Source organism: Anomaloglossus baeobatrachus, chromosome 1, assembly GCF_048569485.1.
Source record: "Anomaloglossus baeobatrachus isolate aAnoBae1 chromosome 1, aAnoBae1.hap1, whole genome shotgun sequence".
Taxonomy (NCBI): Eukaryota; Metazoa; Chordata; class Amphibia; order Anura; family Aromobatidae; genus Anomaloglossus; species Anomaloglossus baeobatrachus.
In genome coordinates, this window is record NC_134353.1 from 142,223,186 (window position 1) to 142,243,420 (window position 20,235).

The following is a 20,235-nucleotide window of genomic DNA, read 5'->3' on the forward strand; positions in this document are numbered from 1 at the left end:
AAGGTAGATGCCAGATAAAACAATGACCTCAAACGAATAAACCTAAGAATAGCAATAAAAAAAAGTCACTCACAAGTGAACTGGACAACGAAAATGGTCGGGGGAAGAAAGAACATTTACCACGGTCTAAAGTATCATGGCAGAATTAACACATTGTCATCTTGAGAGACTGATTTGGTCTTAAAAGGGGTTATCCGGGTTATTTTGCCTTTTTTTATTATTTCAGTTTTGGGCTACATTGGGGCAGGTAAGCAGATAGTAACTACCTACCTGCCCTCTCGTCAACCCCTCCCGGGATTTTGCCGCTTCCTGTGATGTCACGTCGACAGAGGTAGGAACTTAACATCATGTTGTCCTCTGTCCTCACCTATTGTACCATCACCCATTCCCTGTAGACTGTAAGCCCTCGCGGGCAGGGTCCTCTCTCCTCCTGTACCAGTCTGTTATGTACTGTTAATGATTGTTGTACGTATACCCTTTCACTTGTAAAGCGCCATGGAATAAATGGCGCTATAATAATAAATAATAATAATAATAATAATAATAATAATAATAATAATGTTGCCGCCCTATTGACAGCCAATGAGTGCAGAGGGCGGGCAGAAGGCAAGTCTGGACAGTGAGGTCGGGCGGTGCCAGCTCTGACTGAGGTTTGGCATGGGAAGATTTCATGTTTGGTTGAGCTGCAGGTAAAGTGTGTGCAGAGAATAAAGGGAAAAATCAAGAGGAACAAAAGTTAGAAAAAAAAAAATAATGTAGGGATGTTTTACATGACAATACAGCACAGAGTAGCGTAAAAGAAATTGTAGTCTGTCGGACAACTCCTTTAAGAGTAATGGAAAAGAAAGCAGTCAACACATGACCAGGAGAGTAGAAAAAGGAAAAGCCTAACTGTGAGCATAATACACGCTTAGGGTATTGTTCACATAGGGCTTTCTTGGCAAGTTTCTGCTGCATTTTTTAGCTGCAGATTTGCCTTGGTTTTATGCAAATCCATGCTAATAAACAGCTGCTTTTTACAGTCCCAGCAAAGTCTATGAGAATTTTGACTATATCTAACGGTCTTGGCAGTTTTGAGAAGAAAAAATATAAAAATAAAAAAAATCTTCAGAAGTGCAGCAGGACTGAAAAAGCAAATACTGTCCACTTGGCCTGATAAGAGGTCCTCTGTGATTAACCAAAATATATATAAAACTGTACCATGTAAACGTACTTCAGCGCAACCTACGGAGGATGTGTGAGCACGGCTGAGATAATTACTACTACACAGTGTTTAGGTAATATATCTATCCACACCTCCATCTAAGGCACCGCACCAGCCTTTCACCTGCATGGATTTGAGTTTGCTCAGAAAGGGATACTTGTTGCCTCAGGGGATAAAGACATAAGCAAGGAGATAACCAAGGACTACTTCATTTACTGCTACTAACCAAGCCAGTAAATGGAAACAAAGATAGGTACGGTATCCCGACTCATGTAAATGTCTGTCACCTTCTCAAATAAAAAACATTAAACTACGCAAAACTATAATAAATTGGTGTGGAATACAGAATGACATACAATAGAAGATAACGTAAATAAATGAAATTATTTTTATTTTATTTGCAGTCTTTCATAGTCCACTGAGAAACTATAGTGCAGTCAAGGGAATCGGAGTTTACAGCAAAGTAAGTATCCTCGGGCCGGACACGTCTTGTGCACACGACATGTGGCACCGTCGAAACCAGCCCCGACTCCAAGGCAAAACCATGGGACTAGGGCGAAAGTTGGGTGAAAAATTGCTCCATGCACTAGAAATAGCACTCATAGCTCTGACCAATGAAGGTCAGTGTCATGTATGCCTGCACCACACCGGCTAACATGATTAGGTCTAGTTCAGACAAGTCATTTTCACAAGAGACAACACAATGAAGAATTTAAGCCAATGTGGACGCTCACAAGAGCAAACTTTCACTCTGATCCACAAATTTGTCCTGCCTATTTTGTGGCACATACCACAAACTATCAAAACTAAAATTGACCAGAAGCAACTTATAACCGGTCCTTACATTGTCACATTCCTCTGAAACGTGCCACTAAAGCTAGTAAAAAAAAAAAAAAAAAAAAAAGCAACTTTTTTTTTTTTACACATCAAAATGGAATTCAAAAGGAATGGCAGCTCTAACATAAGGACTCAATTTTAATTTTAGGATCCACTTCTGACATTGGCTCAGAAACCTTCGGGTAGGTTTGCAGCCCCCTATTTTCATCAAGCAGCTTTTGCCAGAAACTGCTTGAAATGTGACAACATTTTTAAGCAAAAATTGTGACAATGTTTTTTTATGCATTTAAAACACAGAGCACAAGAGTCTTTAGATTCACCAAAATATAGAAATACCCCATAGACACTATGATGCAAATGTATAAAACATTTTATTAATTAATAGCGCACAGGGTATTACAAAATGTACAAAACAGAGTTCAAGAAAAACCGGAATGGGTAAGTGAAGGAAGAGGGGAGAACCCCACGTGACCCAGGATAGATGTCGATCATCATATAGGACCTGCTGATACAGATATATATATATATATATAGTGCTGAGGTAGCCTCATGCCCATAAGGAAGGCCCACATGGGGACCAAGGGTCCATTGTGCCGCTAATTAGTAGCCCAATATATTAACATATGGCCTTCTATCAGGTTATACACAAGATGCAAGGGATAACTGCAGGCCTATATACAAGACTAACACAGTGGCCAGAGTTCACTCTACAGCTAGGCTGTAACCTCATAATTGTAAAGAGGTGCCCAGGCAGTAGAGCTCAGTCTACCGTCAATAAGGCACGAGGGCTTACCAAGAACAAGCAGAACGTCCGGGAGTCCTGGAGTACACGTGGCTGCCAGAACATCATTCGGGCCACAACCTTCTGCTCAGCGGACGGAAAGAGGGAGTTTTCCATTCGGGCATATATCTCTTGCAGCACATCTGGCGTAATATATTACGCCACGTGTGGCTGTAACAAGATATATGTCGGTTTGACCTCACGTGAGCTCCGAATTCGCACGAGGGAGCATGTGCGTGATGTTCTGGCGGCCAAAGAGGCCACCAACCCCGAATCCCTAAAAACGATACCCAGACATTTTAGGGAGGTCCACAATTGTGACCCTACATCCCTTCAGGTCCGTGGTATCGACAAGGTACATCTGGGAATTCGGGGAGGTGACCTCAAAAAACGGTTGGCACAAGTGGAGTGCCGTTGGATTTTTGTTTTGGGTACTCAGGCACCATATGGGCTGAATGAACGGCTTTCCTTCGCCCCATTTCTATAACTAGTGGATTTTCTTTTTTTAAACTGTTCTTATCCCCATAATATGGTATCCTAAATGAGTCCGACTGGAGAGAAGAGGGGGGGTGAGCTCCTCCCAGTCGGATTCAATTAACTCGATTGTTGGTCTTCGTGGTGGTTGAATCCACCATGAACACGCAACAGAGGAGTGAATAGCTGCGTGGCCCCTAGCGTATTTATAACGTTATCTTTTCATGCTGTATGTATTTGGTTGTCCTATGACTCTTAACAGTGTGTCTTTTATTTCTTGTTTAATTTTAAAGGGACCCGTTTTTGTCAAGAACCCCCACCGCTCTGGCCCTCCTTCCCTCTTTCCCTTCCCCTTTCTTCCCCCCCCCCCCCCTTCTTTCCCCCCTCCCATTTCCCCCCCCCCCCCTTCAATTCGGGTTCTGTTATCAATTTTCCGACTCAATCTGACTTGGAAGAAATGGAGGCTTATATGCGTTTACAGAACAAAATTTGGGAGGCTACGGAACTATGGTGGACACGGACATGGATTATTTGTAATTGTGTTTATGTTGAAATTACCATGCATATATCTATGTCTATGTCCTTATACCTACACTCCTTTGCAGACGTCTGCTTATCTATCCTTTTCTTCTTTCCCCTCTATTTCTCTTAAATAAGCACCACTTGTGGTGATTGTATATATCTAATAATGCATAATATGTATGTGCCTTGTAACGTATACCCCCCTGATAGGTACCATTAGGGGATATTTCACATGTAAAAGTGCCTAGTATGTTTGTGCATTATATGCTATATTGTTTTTGACGGGATTGAGGAGGCTGGACTAGCGTTTGCATTTAGGGGAGGTTCATCTTACGCAGCACTGCAGTGGCATCCGCTTGTTGATTGGTATCGCGTCCGTGGCAACGTTCGTTGCGGCGGGGAACCGGATGTACTATATGGTGACGTCACCGGAAGTCCTCACTTCCGCCGGTTTCCGGCCGCCGATACTGAGCCGCGGCGCGCTCCGTAGCGGTCAGCCACTCCAGTGCACATGGGCAATGGAGGCGTATCATTGACAATCAAGTCCCCTTCTTAAACTCCACTTCCTGCACTTTTTAACTATCGTCCCCCGACGAAGCACTTGACGAAACACGTGTTGGGACGTCGGTCCCCACGTGTACTCCAGGACTCCCGGACGTTCTGCTTGTTCTTGGTAAGCCCTCGTGCCTTATTGACGTTACACTGAGCTCTACTGCCTGGGCACCTCTTTACAATTATATGAGGTTACAGCCTAGCTGTAGAGTGAACTCTGGCCACTGTGTTAGTCTTGTATATAGGCCTGCAGTTATCCCTTGCATCTTGTGTATAATCTGATAGAAGGCCATATGTTAATATATTGGGCTACTAATTAGCGGCACAATGGACCCTTGGTCCCCATGTGGGCCTTCCTTATGGGCATGAGGCTACCTCAGCACTATATATATATATCTGTATCAGCAGGTCCTATATGATATTCGACATCTATCCTGGGTCACGTGGGGTTCTCCCCTCTTCCTTCACTTACCCATTCCGGTTTTTCTTGAACTCTGTTTTGTACATTTTGTAATACCCTGTGCGCTATTAATTAATAAAATGTTTTATACATTTGCATCACGGTGTCTATGGGGTATTTCTATATTTTGGTGAATCTAATGACTCTTGTGCTCTGTGTTTTAAATGCATCATTTTCGAGTTGTTGCCTATAATTTCTGGATCCTTATGTTATAAATGTTTTTTTATGTCAGTATCTGAAGGCGGTGTTAACCTTTTAAAAAGTAAGCAATGCAAGGAGGGAAAATGGGCAAGTTTATCCTGAAATTTTAAAGTTAAAAGCACAAACATTGCAGAAATCAGGAAGAAAATATACTCCAGTACACCATTTCATGCAATCGTATATGGCAGCTGAAAGACGTGGCAGTCCTTAACACACACATGACTTCATGGATTTGGCGCATCTTACTTCAGCACACTATCCTCTAAGACCAGTGTAACTACGTCATTCTTGATTAATCTGAGCCCTAGAGTTTCATAAGGGAGGAGAAAATTATTTTTGCTTCTACTTTAAAATGCAGGATCGGCCTTATTGGTCCAGTTCTACAACAAAATAATGAATAGAAATCAGACGGAACCCATTGGGCGCCGCCAGTGTCTGGTACTCAAATGAAATTTTCTCATTCCTGTACCAATCACACATGGAAGTGGCAAACTTAGATTTTTGGCATGTCACACATACATACACACACAAATACACACACACACACACACACACACAAATACACACACAAATACACACACACACACATACACAAATACACACTTGGGATGGCAGTGGATTTCTCAAAAAAAAAAAATTATATAATAAATATTTTTTTTGAGAAATCCACTGCCATCCCAAGTTTGTGTGTATATATGTATAGATAGGTGTGTGTGTGTGTGTGTGTGTATAATATATATACACACACATATATATATATATATATATATATATATATATATATACATACACACACACACACACACACACACACACACACACTTTTTGGAAAGTTTATCAATGGTGGAGAATTCCATGCCAATAAAGTAGTAAATAGCCTTCATTGTACATTCTGTGTTAAACTCCAATATAATGGTGTTCTTTGGACATTCTGTATTTTTTTCAGATCTGAGCCAAGATCACGTATAAGCCTGTAAAACAGGACATTCCTCTACCCTGATCTGAAGCACCTTCCCTTAGGGCAGACTTAGAATGACAAAAAAAAAAATAAAAATACTGTCAATAAGTACTTAACAGATCAAAACACTTCTACCTTGGCTTGGGTTCAACAATAAGAACCACCCAGAAAAAAAAAAAAAAAAAAAAAAAATAATATGACTCCACCACCTATTCCTCACCCAATTATGTAACAGTAATATCATTAAGTCGAAAATACCCAGTGTCTTGTACATTAGGCGAGCCAGGAGCAATGTTTACCGTCTCATTAGCAAGGAGAACAAATTCCCAGTCCAGATCATCACTGGTTCCCAGTAATGCACTTCTGTCTCACATGTTGAGAAACCTAAAACCTAGAAATTCAGGAAAACTGAGAGCAAACAAACGTACAATGCCTGAGCAGCACGGTCTGGAAAGTTTTGGCCACAGCAGAAATACTTGGTCTTGGCACAGAGGACTCGAAATATGATCTTCATAATCATGCAGGATGTTTATATGGACGCAGCGCTGAAGCCCAACGTAGAGTAGAGTATAGTGCTATTATTCCATAAATAAGGGTTATCAAAAAAAAAAAAAAAGATTTTGTTGGCGGCATCGCTTAAATGGCAATTCCATCATATCAGGGTTTTGGTTTTTTTAAAAAAAAATAAAAAATTGCATTTTGTATAAATCCAAAATAAAAAGTATTCCAAGGATTGGGGAAAAAAAAAAGTGCAAGATATTACCTATAACTTTGAAGGAAGAGTATACATAACTGCACAGAGAAAAATACATACAGGAATGAACCAATGCACACTTACTGATACGTTGCCAAATATATCACCAGGAGTGCCATCTTCATTCTGGAATTCATTTTTTTCATAGGGAGCATCGATCAGGCCGTTCTGCTCCGTCTTTTCTGGCCCCATGTGTACACCATTCACAGCGGCAGTCTTTGAACTGGATTTTGCCTTGTCTGCCTTCTGTTCTGTCACTCGGGAGCTGGCTGTGCAGGTTAGGACAGCAGCTGATCCAGAGGAGCGCGTTGAATTCGAAGAACTCGCTCTCTCAATCTCATCCGGTGTCTGCTTTAACACAACCGTTCTGGGAACTTTACCTAAAGCATATTTAGTATGGGTTGGGGCATGTGCAGGTTGGCCAGGAAAGAGCTGCTTATTAATTGGCTGCTTCTGAGATTTAGCAATAGGAGCCTCAGCTTTCAGGTCTTGATCTGGAACAGGTTTTCTCTTCAATGTTTTGATGGTAGAAGCAGGGGCCCGAGGTGACGCCACAGGTGAAGACACATTAGAATGAGACTGTGGGGACCTTGGAGAAGGTTTTGACGTAGATGGACAATCCCTTGTGATTAATGCAGGCCTACTCAGCACTTTTGCCCTTACATTTTTAAAGTTGGGTTTTGGAAAGTTCACCAATTCAGTTTTCTTGCCTTTGGGAACTGATGGTGCCACGGCTGGCTTCCTACTAATTTGTCTTGCAGCACCATTCCCTAGGCAAGACTGAACAGTATCTAGGCCATTGCAGCGGTGTACGTCCTTCATAGAATTTGGGTTTTTGAGTTTTTCATTCCTTCCAATATCACCTAGCACTGGAACACAGAAAGTCATATTTTTGGACTCAGGCAGAGGTGTAGACGTGTATGCCTTGGCATCAATTTCTGAACAGGGACTTGCAATTAAGAATGTGTCGTCACAGGTGTGTCCAGTTACGTTAGTTAACAAATCTTTTGACTCTGAGCTTAAAGACTGCGTCACACCAGGGGATTTAAGAGAGTCAGTGTCTTCAACCAGGACACCATTTAGGTTTTTGGTTTCAATGTAATTTCCCTCTATCTTTAAAACTGGAATTATGGCTTCTTCAATCCCTGGAGACAAACACAAGTCATTTTTATTTAAGTCCTGAACTTTTACGACTGGGTCAATGTGTTGAGATTGGCAGACTTCTTCACTGCTCTCTCTAGGTGTATTGCCAGTGGGCACGTCTGTGTTCGTGACATGGTCTATACACTCAGCATCCATGTTGTTCTGCACACTTTCTTTGGAATCTTTATTATATGGAGGCACTTCAAAACCACTCAAGTCTTTGCTGGACTGTTCGACATTCGGACAGCCACTATGTAGATTGTTAGTCCACTTCAAGGACCCTGAAAACACTTCAGTAGAGGTATTTGGTAACATGGACATTTCGAGTAAAGAAGCACTCATGGGCTTTTCAGAGTCACTAGAAACACCACTGTTTTTCCTCATAATATCTTCAGTACTTAAGTCCAATGACAGGGAGAACAAGTTCAATTTTGGTACCTCTGTGTCCTTGTGTTTGGAAAATGGGACATCCATCTCTACCTGCTCCATGAGAACATTCTCACAGGGTTCATCAGTTTGCTTTATACTGAAATAGGAAGACCTCGAAGAATACAATTTCCTATTTTGTGCTTCTGTTGACTTTTGGATATAAGGCATAGAGTCTTCAGTATTCTGATAAATGTGCTTATTTTGTGAAGAACCAGGATTTGTGGTGGATTCATATTGTACAGGCAAAGTGATTTCACTGGACAAACTGATTTTGTCAGAGGATTCCTTATTAACATAATCCACTGTTTCCTCCAGATCGATTGTGTTTACATACTCTGCACTTGTTGCTGTTATACAGTCATCGTCCGTGTTCTTTATATAGGCCACGGTACTTTCCAACTCCAGTCCATTGTGACACTTAAGCAAAGAATCTTTACTATCTCCAATGTTCCCGCTTTTGCTAGCAAATATAGAGTTTTGGTTTTCTTCACACTTTGAGCACTTGGGAGTCTTCTCTGCACTACCATTTCCATTGCCTTCGTCTTCATAAAGTAACGGGGACCTGAAACCATTCTTGGTTGATTCCTCCACATTATCTACATTCATCCTGCTGCCTTTCAGCTTTGAGCAATTCAAATCAGGGCATTTCAAGAAAAAAAAAAAAAAAACTCCAACGAAGAACTAAAAGTTATGTCTTGACCAAGGTGAGAGTAGTGGAAGTTTGTGCAAAGATTTACTTTAGCAGGCTTTTTGTGTCATGCGTTCATCAAGGCAGAACCATCAGGTCAAATCTGTAAAAAGAAAAAAAAAAAAAATGTAACAAACAATAAAATGCACCCAAAAATGTAAAAACACCCTAACAAAGAATTCAATGCTCATTACAAAATGTGTTGGCTCAAGTAACATATGTTTAAATTTGAGCAAATAAAAAAAATAAAAAAACCACCACAAAAAAATGTAATTAATTAATAGTAATTCTAATGTGTCGAGATATATATATTATATATTATATAAACACACATACATACGTATACATATACATAAGTTGTATATATACACACACACACACACACACACACACACACACACACACATTATCACATGGTGCTGTTTACCTGTAATATTTTTAGTTTCAGGACATAACCATCATTGCCAGATATTCGATGATCTGGAGGTTAGCTATTCCGGCATGCCCCCTGCTGTGATTAGCACCTCATAGTCTATTACCCTTGTGTATAGAGCCTGTTTATGAACATTAAACTAAATGCATGAAGTTACAAGGGTGGGGGGGGATAAAAAAAAAAAAAAATAAAGTAAGCATCGTCAGTATTTCAAATCATAGTTCATATTAAAAAAAAAAAAAAAATTATATATTAAATGCTAGATATATGCACACACACATATGCATATATATATATATATATATATATATATATATATATATATATATATATATACATATACATATACATATACATATATACATATACACACACACATATACACACACACATACATACATACCACATTAATTACAGTGCTGGCCAAAAGTATTGGCACCCCTGCAATTCTGTCAGATAATACTCAGTTTCTTCTTGAAAATGATTGCAATCACAATTTCTTTGGTATTATCTTAATTTATTTTGCTTGCAATGAAAAAACAAAAGGAGAATGAAACAAAAATCAAATCATTGATCATTTCACACAAAACTTCAAAAATGGGCCAGACAAAAGTATTGGCACCCTAAGGGGTACTTTGCACACTACGACATCGCAGGTGCGATGTCGGTGGGGTCAAATTGAAAATGACGTACTTCCGGCATCGCGGGCAACATCGTAGTGTGTAAAGGCTCAATGACACGATTAACGAGCGCAAAAGCGTCGTAATCGTATCATCGGTGCAGCGTCGGCGTAATCCATGATTACGCTGACGCGACGGCCCGATGTTCCTCGTTCCTGTGGCAGCACACATCTCCTACCGGCGTCACTGCAGCTTCCGTAGGATATGCGGAAGGAAGGAGGTGGGCGGGATGTTTACATTCCGCTCATCTCCGCCCCTCCGCTCCTATTGGCCGCCTGCCGTGTGACGTCGCAGTGACTCCATACGACCCGCCCCCTTAATAAGGAGGCAGGTCGTCGGCCAGAGCGACGGTCGCAGGACAGGTGAGTCCATGTGAAGCTGCAGTGGCGATAATGTTCGCTATGGCAGTTATCACAAGGATATCGCCGCTGCGACGGGGGCGGGGACTATCGCGCTCGGCATCGCAGCATCGGCCTGCGATGTCATAGTGTGCAAAGTACCCCTTAGCCTAATACTTGGTTGCACAACCTTTAGCCAAAATACCTGCAAACAACCGCTTCCCGTAACAATCAATGAGTTTCTTACAATGCTCTGCTGGAATTTTAGATCATTCTTCTTTGGCAAACTGCTCCAGGTCCCTGAGATGTGAAGCGTGCCTTCTCCAAACTGCCATTTTGAGATCTCTCCACAGGTGTTCTATGGGATTCAGGTCTGGACTCATTGCTGGCCACTTTGGTAGTCTCCAGTGCTTTCTATCATACTAGTGCTTTTTGAAGTGTGTTTTGGGTCAGTGTCCTGCTGGAAGACCCATGACCTCTGAGGGAGACCCAGCTTTCTCACACTGGGCCCTATATTATGCTGCAAAATTTGTTGGTAGTCTTCAGACTGCATAATGCTATGCACACGGCCAAGCAGTCCAGTGCCATAGGCAGCAAAGCAACCCCAAAACATCAGGGAACCTCCGCCATGTTTGACTGTAGGGACCGTGTTCTTTTCTTTGAATGCCTCTTTTTTTTCCTGTAAACTCTATGTTGATGGCTTTTCCCAAAAAGCTCTACTTTTGTCTCATCTGACCAGAGAACATTCTTCCAAAACATTTTAGGCTCTCTCAGGTAAGTTTTGGCAAACTCCAGCCTGGCTTTTTTTTATGTCTCGGGGTAAGAAGTGGGGTCTTCCTGGGTATCCTACCATACAGCCCCTTTTCATTCAGACGACGAAGGATAGTACAGGTTGACACTGTTGTACCCTCGGACTGCAGGGCAGCTTGAACTTGTTTGGATGTTAGTTGAGGTTCTTTATCCACCATCCGCACAATCTAGCATTGAAATCTCTCAATTTTTCTTTTCTTTCCACATCTAGGGAGGTTAGCCACAGTGCCATGGGCTTTAAACTTCTTGATGACACTGCGCACTGTAGACACTGGAACTTTCAGGTCTTTGGAAATGGACTTGTAGCCTTGAAGATTGCTCATGCTTCCTCACAATTTGGATTCTCAAGTCCTCAGACAGTTCTTTGGTCTTGTTTCTTTTCTCCATGCTCAATGTGGTACACACAAGGACACAGGACAGAGGTTGAGTCAACTTTAATCCATGTCAACTGGCTGCAAGTGTGATTTAGTTATTGCCAACACCTGTTAGGTGCCACAGGTAAGTTACAGGTGTTGTAAATTACACAAATTAGAGAAGCATCACATGATTTTTTTTAAACAGGGCCAATACTTTTGTCCTCCCCTTTATTATGTTTGGTGTGGAATTATATCCAATTTGGCTTTGATTTTTTTTTTTCCATTGAAGACAGATTAAATGAAGATAATACCAAATAATTTATGATTGCAATCATTTTCAAGAAGAAACTGAGTATTCTGACAGAATTGCAGGGGTGCCAATACTTTTAGACAGCACTATGTATGTATGGTATGTGTATGTATGTTAGTATGTTACATGTATGTATGATCTATCTTCTGGAAATCTGCTGCTTCTTTTTCATTCTTCATGCACGGGTCAATTGAAATACTGTGTCCCAAGAATGACAAAATGACAAAAAAATTTACAAGCTTTCAGAGCATCAAGGCTCCTTCAGGCTGAAGGAGCCTTGATGTTCTGAAAGCTTGCTAATATAAATTTTTCTGGTTAGCCTATAAAAGGTATCACTCCTAAAATACTTTTTTCATTCTTGGGACATAGTATTTCAATTGATTTTTCTGGCTAAGGCTATGTGCGCACGTTGCGTTTTTTCCCGCGTTAACGCTGCATTTTGAACTGCAGCGTTTCAGTGCCAAATGGCATGCATTCTGCTTCCCCAGCAAAGTATGAGAAGTCCGAAAATTCTATGCGCACGCTGCATTTTTAAACTGATTTTGGATGGCAAAAATCGCGGCAAAAAAGCAGCATGTGACTTTTGTGCATTGTAGCTGCGTTCTCCACCCACTGAAATCAATGATGTGGGTCAAAACTCAAACAAAATGCACTTGGACTGCATTTTTGTTGTGTTCCGCATGCTTTTTTGATAAGCAAAACGCAGGTCTTTTCAGTCTCTGTCGATGTCCGTCAATCTCTGTGGGTCAGTCTCTCCCCTTCTCTCATACTCACCGATCCCCGATCACCAGCGCGGCTCTGCACGGCTGTCACAAAGCTCCGGCGGCTTTTCCTCTTTTGAAAATGCCGGCCGCTCATTATTCCATCTCGTATTCCCTGCTTTCCCCGCCCACCGGCGTCTATCATTAGTTGCAGTCAGACAAGCCCCCACGCTGAGTGACAGCTGTCTCACTGCAACCAATCACAGCCACCGGTGGGCAGGTCTATATCGTGCAGGAAAATAAATTAAAAAAACGACGAGCGGTCCCCCCCCCCAATTTTGATACCAGCCAGGGTAAAGGTACACGGCTGAAGGCTGGTATTCTCATGATGGGGAGCCCCTCAGCCTAATAACATCAGCCAGCCGCCACGCAGAATTGCCACATCCATTAGATGCGACAGTCCCGGGACTCTACACGGCTCATCCCGAATTGCCCTGGTGCGGTGGCAATCTGAGTAATAAGGAGTTAATGGCAGCAGTCCGTAGCTGCCATTAAGTCCTAGGTTAATCATGGCAGGCGTCTCCAAGATACCTTCCATGATTAACCTGTAAGTTAAATTAACATATACACCCGAAAAAACCCTTTATTTGGAATAAAAGACAAAAAAAAAACAACCCCCCTCTTTCATTACTTTATTAACCCCCAAATACCCATCCAGGTCCAGCGTAGTCCACACGACGTCCAACGACGATCTCAGCTCTGCTACATGAAGCTGAAAGGAGCGGTCCCAGATCAGATCGCTCTGTCAGCTCCACGCAGCAACTGAAGTGAGCCGCACGATCAGAGATAACGTCACTCAGGTTAACCTTGGCCACCGCTGGATCCTCGTACTGTGACAGCAAGTTGCTCGAATGACTGACTTGAGCTGCACTATCAGGTCACAGGTGAGTTGCGGTCTCGGGTGGAGGACTCCAGCTGACCGCAGGTAACCTGAGTGACGGCACGCTGATAGTCCTGCTCACTTCAGTCACTCAGGGGATTTGTGGTCACCAGTGAGTCCTTCACAGGTGACCGCTTATCAGGACGCGACACACAGAGCCGCGATATGACAATGAAGTTGGGTGAAGTTCATCAGAGTTCATTCTCATCGCGCGACTGTCGGATGTCAGCGGGCATGTAGCAGAGCTCAATTGCCATGGGACCGCACTGCAAAAAAATGCATGCAAAACGCATGCGTTTTGGATGCATTTTTTTTTCACAAACGCAGTGTTTACAGTTTTAGAGGGTTCGCTCTTTTCCGCACTGCACACAACGCAACATGCACACATACCCTAACACAATATTACCTTGTATTGCACCTTTTAATGCACAGGTGAAATCTGTATTCAGTGAAGACTTTCCCACTACTGAGATCGGAGATGACCTTTGTTACGGCATTCTAAGTAGACAGGAGGGGGAGGGGCTCTGCATTTAACTCCTCCCTCTTCTACCTTCTACATAAATCTTTGAGCACCCATTGCCATGTAGAGGGAAGGCACCAGAGGCAAAGCTCCTCTCCTTTCCATCTGCATAGGATATTCAGTGAATTCAGATATTCCCATTGCTGAGATAGATGACCGTTGCTATTGATGTCACTCAGGAACTAAGAATTTTGGTAACAATAGATCTGTCCAGGAGGAGAGAAAAAAAAAATCCTTGACTAAAATTACAAAATTATTTTTTTCTCATGTGTACTATTTGCATTTTATGTATTGAAATCCCAGGTGTTTGTATTCATATGAGTTTGGTGGACGGCCCTGCTCAGTGATTGGATATAAAGATATCTGACCTGTGTAGGACCGCCCACTTGACTGCTATCCGCACACACTACAGGGATTTCAATAAATAAAATACTAGTTATAATTTTCCAACACACCTATATATCGCTCTGCTCAGCTTCCCCATCTTCATTCCATGCTGTGCACACATTAGACTATGCACAATGTGATAGTCCAGTCAACTGGGATCTCACTTTACATCTTTTAGCTCAAACACAAACCATTATTTACCAATCAACTCACTACTCTGCCCTTCGGTTCTCCTGCAACCTCAAACAATTCCGTGTAAGACTATACAGCCTCCCCCAAGCCCGGTACACATCTCTTCCTTCATTTTCTGCTCCTTCTCAATTACGGATAATCGAATTGCCTAAATCTACAAGTTACATCTCAGCCTGTGCACCTGACGCCATCTCATCATCACCAACTACACTACTATTAATTTCGGGCCTAAACGATCTTTTCAACCTATCACCAATCACCACACTTTCCCCAGCCAACGCCATACCTCTCTACTCCTAAAAAGCTTTGGTGAGGTTTGAGGACCGATCACGGTTAACCTCTTGAAACTCGCTCTACGACCTGCTATAAATCAGTCTTCTGACCCTACTAATCGCTTTAGAAACCATCTCAACGTCATGATAATCAGTGTGGTACAGTCTCGCATTACTCCCGCTTCTAGACTTGTCCTCCTCCAGGGAAGGTCTCACGTTGTTTTTATTTTTGTTTTTATAATAGTGATTATGAAATCAAAATATTTTTAATACAAAATTAAATTCACTGTTTGTTTCTAGTTTTACTAAAGCACTGGGGGCTGCCATCTTGGATTTGCTGTGAGTAACGAAGGTTACTCACCTCGTTTATGGCAGCCCCCTGGGCATAGAAGACAGTTGTCGGACTACGACCCTATACTTAACACAGAAACAGCGTCCAGATCACAGCATAGGGAGGATATCAGCACCATTTTTGTGCAGCTCACAGCATTTGCTGTGTGCTCCACTTTCTCCCTGTCACCCGCCGCCGGGATGGATGGGGCGAGTACTGGTGCTGATCCTGGCGTGCTGCTCCCCACTCTGCCGCTCACCCCCCCTCCCCTTCCACTCACTACCCCTCCTACTCTGCCAATCACCCACCTCCCCGCGTGTGCTCACATCGGGCCTCCGCTCCTCGCTGCTATGTACTGTGATGGCTGACAGGAAAGGCTGCCAGGGGCGCAATTCTGAGGTGAGTACATGCGGCTGGGAGCGGTGAGTGCGGCGTGCCATCTGCAGCCTGAGCAGCACAACACTACAGATCACCCCTCCTCGCCGCATGTCACCTCAGACCTCCGATCCCGGCCAGCAGCACAGTATATGGGGGCACAGGATAGTCAGTGGGTCACTGGGATACAGTGGAGCACTATGCAGCTGACCTTAGTGACACTTAGACATTTTAGGATCACTTTACAGTCAACAAAAGGGCTCTGCACTGGGATCCTAAACTTCATTGTCTCTTATCCTTTTGGAAATACCCAGATTGGGAGGGGGAGGTGACATCACACACAGGAGAGCAGATTCTGCCCACTTTTACTGCAGCTGTAATGTGAGCTTGTTCTACAGTAGGATTTCAGCAGCTGCTCCCCCTAGTGTTTAAGAATGGAAAATATCTAACTTTTTTTTATAATTTTTCTTAATTAAAAACAAATATTTAAACATAATTAAAACTTTAATAATTCCAATAACCGAAAAAATAAAGTATTTTTTTTTTCTAGACACCTTCCCGTTAAGAGGTGTGTGTGTGCCTCTTTGTGTTTAAGGTGCCTTGAACTCCAGCCTGGCCTCTTAGGCTACTTTCACACATCCGGTTTGAGAACTGCGGCTCAATCCGGCTGTGAAAACTATGCAACGGATGCGGCGAAAACACCGCATCCTTTGCGTAAGTTTTTACATGCGGCCCGTCCGTTTTTTTCCGGTTGCGGCATGCTACTGAGCATGCGCAGTGGAAAAAACCGCATGCGGCGAGTGGATGCATTTTTTTCCGCATTGCGCCACATCCGGCCTCCATAGGTATGCACTGGAAAATGCGCCGCAGCGGCCGGATGCGGCGCGATGCGGTGTTTTTTGCCGGAGCAAAAAACGTTGCAGAGAACGTTCGATCCGGCCGCGGCATCGGCTAAATCTGCCGCATGCGACAAAAACCGGACCGAACGCAAGCCCCTGCGGCACAATACGGCACTAATGTAAGTCTATGCAAAAAAAACCGCAACCAGCGTTACAAAAGCCGGTTGCGGTTTTTCTGCAGAACACCGTATTGTGTCGCAGAGCAAAAATCCGGATGTGTGAAAGTAGCCTCAGACAAATCAAGGTTATATATTCAGTAGACTTCCAATACTCCTGATGAAAGCAGATAATCTGTCAATGCACATGGATAGGATTCTGACTAGGGATAAGTGGACCCATGGATGTTCAGGTTCACTTTAACTGTAGTTAAAAGCTCAGTTTAGTACCTGCACTTAATCCTGGACTAAACTAAAAAAACTTAACCCTGTAATAACTTGCTACCTGCATGTCCACTCCACTTCCTATAGCACACTTGTCAGTACCCTATACCACTTAATTTAACATCTGTGCATCACCCACTATTTGGCCCTAGATGCAGCCCCATTATAGTCGACACTATCCACATCTCTTACCTCCATCTTCCCCTCGGTTGACCATATCCATCTACTTCTAGGTGTTCGTGCTGTCTGGGAGGGGGGCCCCTTTTAATACCTCCCCCCCTTCCTTGTTTTCGGAGTCTGCGCAGTCTATCATGTAATTTTGCCTCCACTGTTTTGGTATCTGATTCTTGTATTTTATAGTATAATCACTAATAAATAAAAATATTCTCAAATAAAATATTTACCTTTTTTCACCTATTCTCTTGGTTTTGTTCTTCTTTTTCTCCTCTTTTGAATAGGTTTTGGAAGAATATACCCACTTAGGGAGCACTATTTAGTGTCACCCTAGTGTATGAAATGCAACTGATATGGCCATTTTTGCATTGTTCCTTCGCTCTCAGACAGGGTGGCAGATTGTGGTGACACATTACCTTAAGCCTCTCCCGCACTCACCAAATGCCCTGCATGTCATGTTCTCACCATGCTCCGCACTGGTTTTCAGCTTGGTGAACCTGCCCATGTCTGAATTTCATGTGGCCTCGTCCAGTCCTCTTCTACATCATGGATAATTAAGGGGAAACGTGAGGACTCATTTAACATTTAATAGTCGCTATGAAGTGCAGTTGGTGTCACCTGCATTTTTCATGAGTAGCTGCCACGTCCGTCCAAGGTCCACCACAATTATTTAATTACATGATATTCTAATGAACTCATATCTGCAATTTCCCTCATCAGTGTTCATTAGACTCGCTACATAGGGAAGTGCTTCTTCAGGCTTACACTTCATCTATACAGAACACGTGCTTGTACACTACTCGCATTTCATGGTGGATGAAATAATTGCTCTAGGAAAGGTTTCCAGCCTCCTACACACCAACACAATGTAAATGGAAGCCAATATTTAAAAATACCCGTCCCTTCACGCAATATGTTGCTAAATTTAGTGACCATAACAGCCTAATATATCCATAATCTCTCATTCTATAACTTTACATTCAATGTTTCCCTTTAGATTTTTTTTTCTTTTTTTTTGCCAGCACTATAGGTGCCAGAACTTCCCCTCCAAACTTCAAAGCATGTATGACACCCGCCAAACAATACATTTGTATTACCATTTTATTGACATAACCAAAGACAAGTTGCAAGTAGAAAAAAAAAAAAAAAAAAAAAGGACCATTTACCAACTGAGATCAAGTTGTCTGAAAGTACGGTATAGTGAGGATTTAAGAGTTTCTGTCCTTCTACACCAACCTATTATCTGACGGTCTTCTCTTTAGTTTCTGTAACATCCATTAACGTATGGTTTTCCAGTGTCCCTAGCAATGCTTCTAGGGCATGGCGAAGAATGTACACCTTTTCTAAGGAGGCGTATTAAGGTGACAAATCCTGAGTTTCTCAGACGTAAGATTCTCGCCCACTCAGCAAATTTCCACATTAAATGTTGCCATAGCAATATTCCAGCTAAATAAGCATTGGAATATTAAAATACATGATATATCCCATAGCATAAGTGTATTACCAGAAACAGATTTATTTTGGATTTTTACATTCTCCCCCCCCCCCCCCCCCCCCCATCGGTGTTAGATTTCGAAGTACAGAGGGAAAACCAGGGAAAATGTTCAACCCGGAGCCAACGCATACACTGTAAATGCAATAATCATAATACTACTACTATGTAGTCTTGGAATCACTGAGACTCCGGCTGCATCAGCCTTTCCAGAGTGACTCAGAAGTAAAGCCGGGCTCTCCTGTCAAGTGATTCATCAATTAACAAGAGCAGAGCTTAAAATATCACAAAAATAAGGAACGGCCCACATGGAAGAGACCTCAGAGCGCAATACGTAGAGATGTAAGAAAACACACACTAATATGTCTGCCAAGGAAACCAGGTCCAAAGCTTCACAATTATAAGAAAAGCCACGCAGGGAGGCCAGTGCCGCTCCGCAGAAATGTGCCACCTAGTATACTGCCATGTTAGGTGGTCATTTTCTCTCTCCCCCCCACCCCACCTAGACAGCATGATAAAGGGGGTGGACACTATTTTAGATTGATATTTATGAGATAGGTCATCAGTATCGGATCAGTTTGGGTTTGGTACCTGGTGATCCCCAGATACACAAAGAAAAAAAAACTACAGTCACACTGTTAGGCCGGGGCCACACGGTGATTACTGCGATCCCGTCGCATGACACTCGGCTCACGCTGGCAGTACAGCAGAGCGTCATGCGAGTGTTACTGCAACTGAGGTCCGATCATGCAATCGGACTTCAGCTGCGGGGGACGGGCCAGCGCTGAGGAGAGGCGGGCCGGGATCTCGATCTCTCGATCGCTCGATCTCTCTCTCCTCCGTAGCCCACTATTGCCATTATCACCCTGTTCTCGCGTTACACTGGTATACTCCGAGTGCAGTGCGATTTCTCTCTCTCCCAATAGACCTGAATGGGTGCAAGAGAACCTCGATCACATTACACTCGCAGCATGCTGTGATTGTTTTCTAGGTCCAATTAGGGCTGAGAAAATAATCGCTCATGTGTGCTGACGCATAGGTTAATATTGGTCCGAGAGGAATGCGATTAAACATCGCATTCCATTTACTCCGATTTTCACGCCGTGTGTCTTAGGCCTTAAAGTGACTGCTTATGGGTAGCTGAGTACTAAAGGGGAAAAAATTTTCTCCTTGCGGAGACTGACAAACTAATCTGGCTGTCAGTGGTAAGGAGTCATAGGGTCAACACACACGGCAAGTAATACGGAGCAAGTGGAATTGTGACGCCCTGGACTAGTCAGGTCATCCCAGGTAGACACACACACACACACACACACACACACACACACACACACACTAAAAAGGTGACAGCAGCCAAACTTAAGAAACCTTGTCACCACCCTCCAGGTTTGATGTCCACACCAGGGGGGGGCAGAGCCAGGCAGTTACCTCCGCCCACTGAGGAGTTCACAGGCCTAGAGGCGGGAAAAAGCAGTAGGGTTCGAGAGTAGTTTGAGAGAGTAGTTTGCCAGTGGAGGACAGCAGTCAAGTTCAAGGGCAGACCTGTGACCAGGCCTGCCGATAGTCTACTCAGGTAGCTGGGTTGGAGCCCAGTCCCCTCTGGCAAGGAGGCAGACGGTGGTGGCCACCTGCAGGAGCTGGG

The 20,235-nt window shown here is 43.1% G+C and overlaps 1 protein-coding gene across 5 annotated transcripts in view; it reads right to left on the minus strand.

Moving 5' to 3' along the window:
• MTUS1 (microtubule associated scaffold protein 1) overlaps window positions 1-20,235 on the minus strand; it is a 282,742-nt gene that overhangs the window by 221,115 nt on the left and 41,392 nt on the right. For all 5 annotated transcript variants that reach the window (XM_075347095.1, XM_075347097.1, XM_075347096.1 and 2 more), the window contains exon 2: window positions 6,828-9,106. In XM_075347095.1, the coding sequence (XP_075203210.1) occupies window positions 6,828-8,921 (2,094 nt within the window). In that variant the 5' untranslated portion in view covers window positions 8,922-9,106. The remainder of the gene's footprint in view (window positions 1-6,827; window positions 9,107-20,235) is intronic.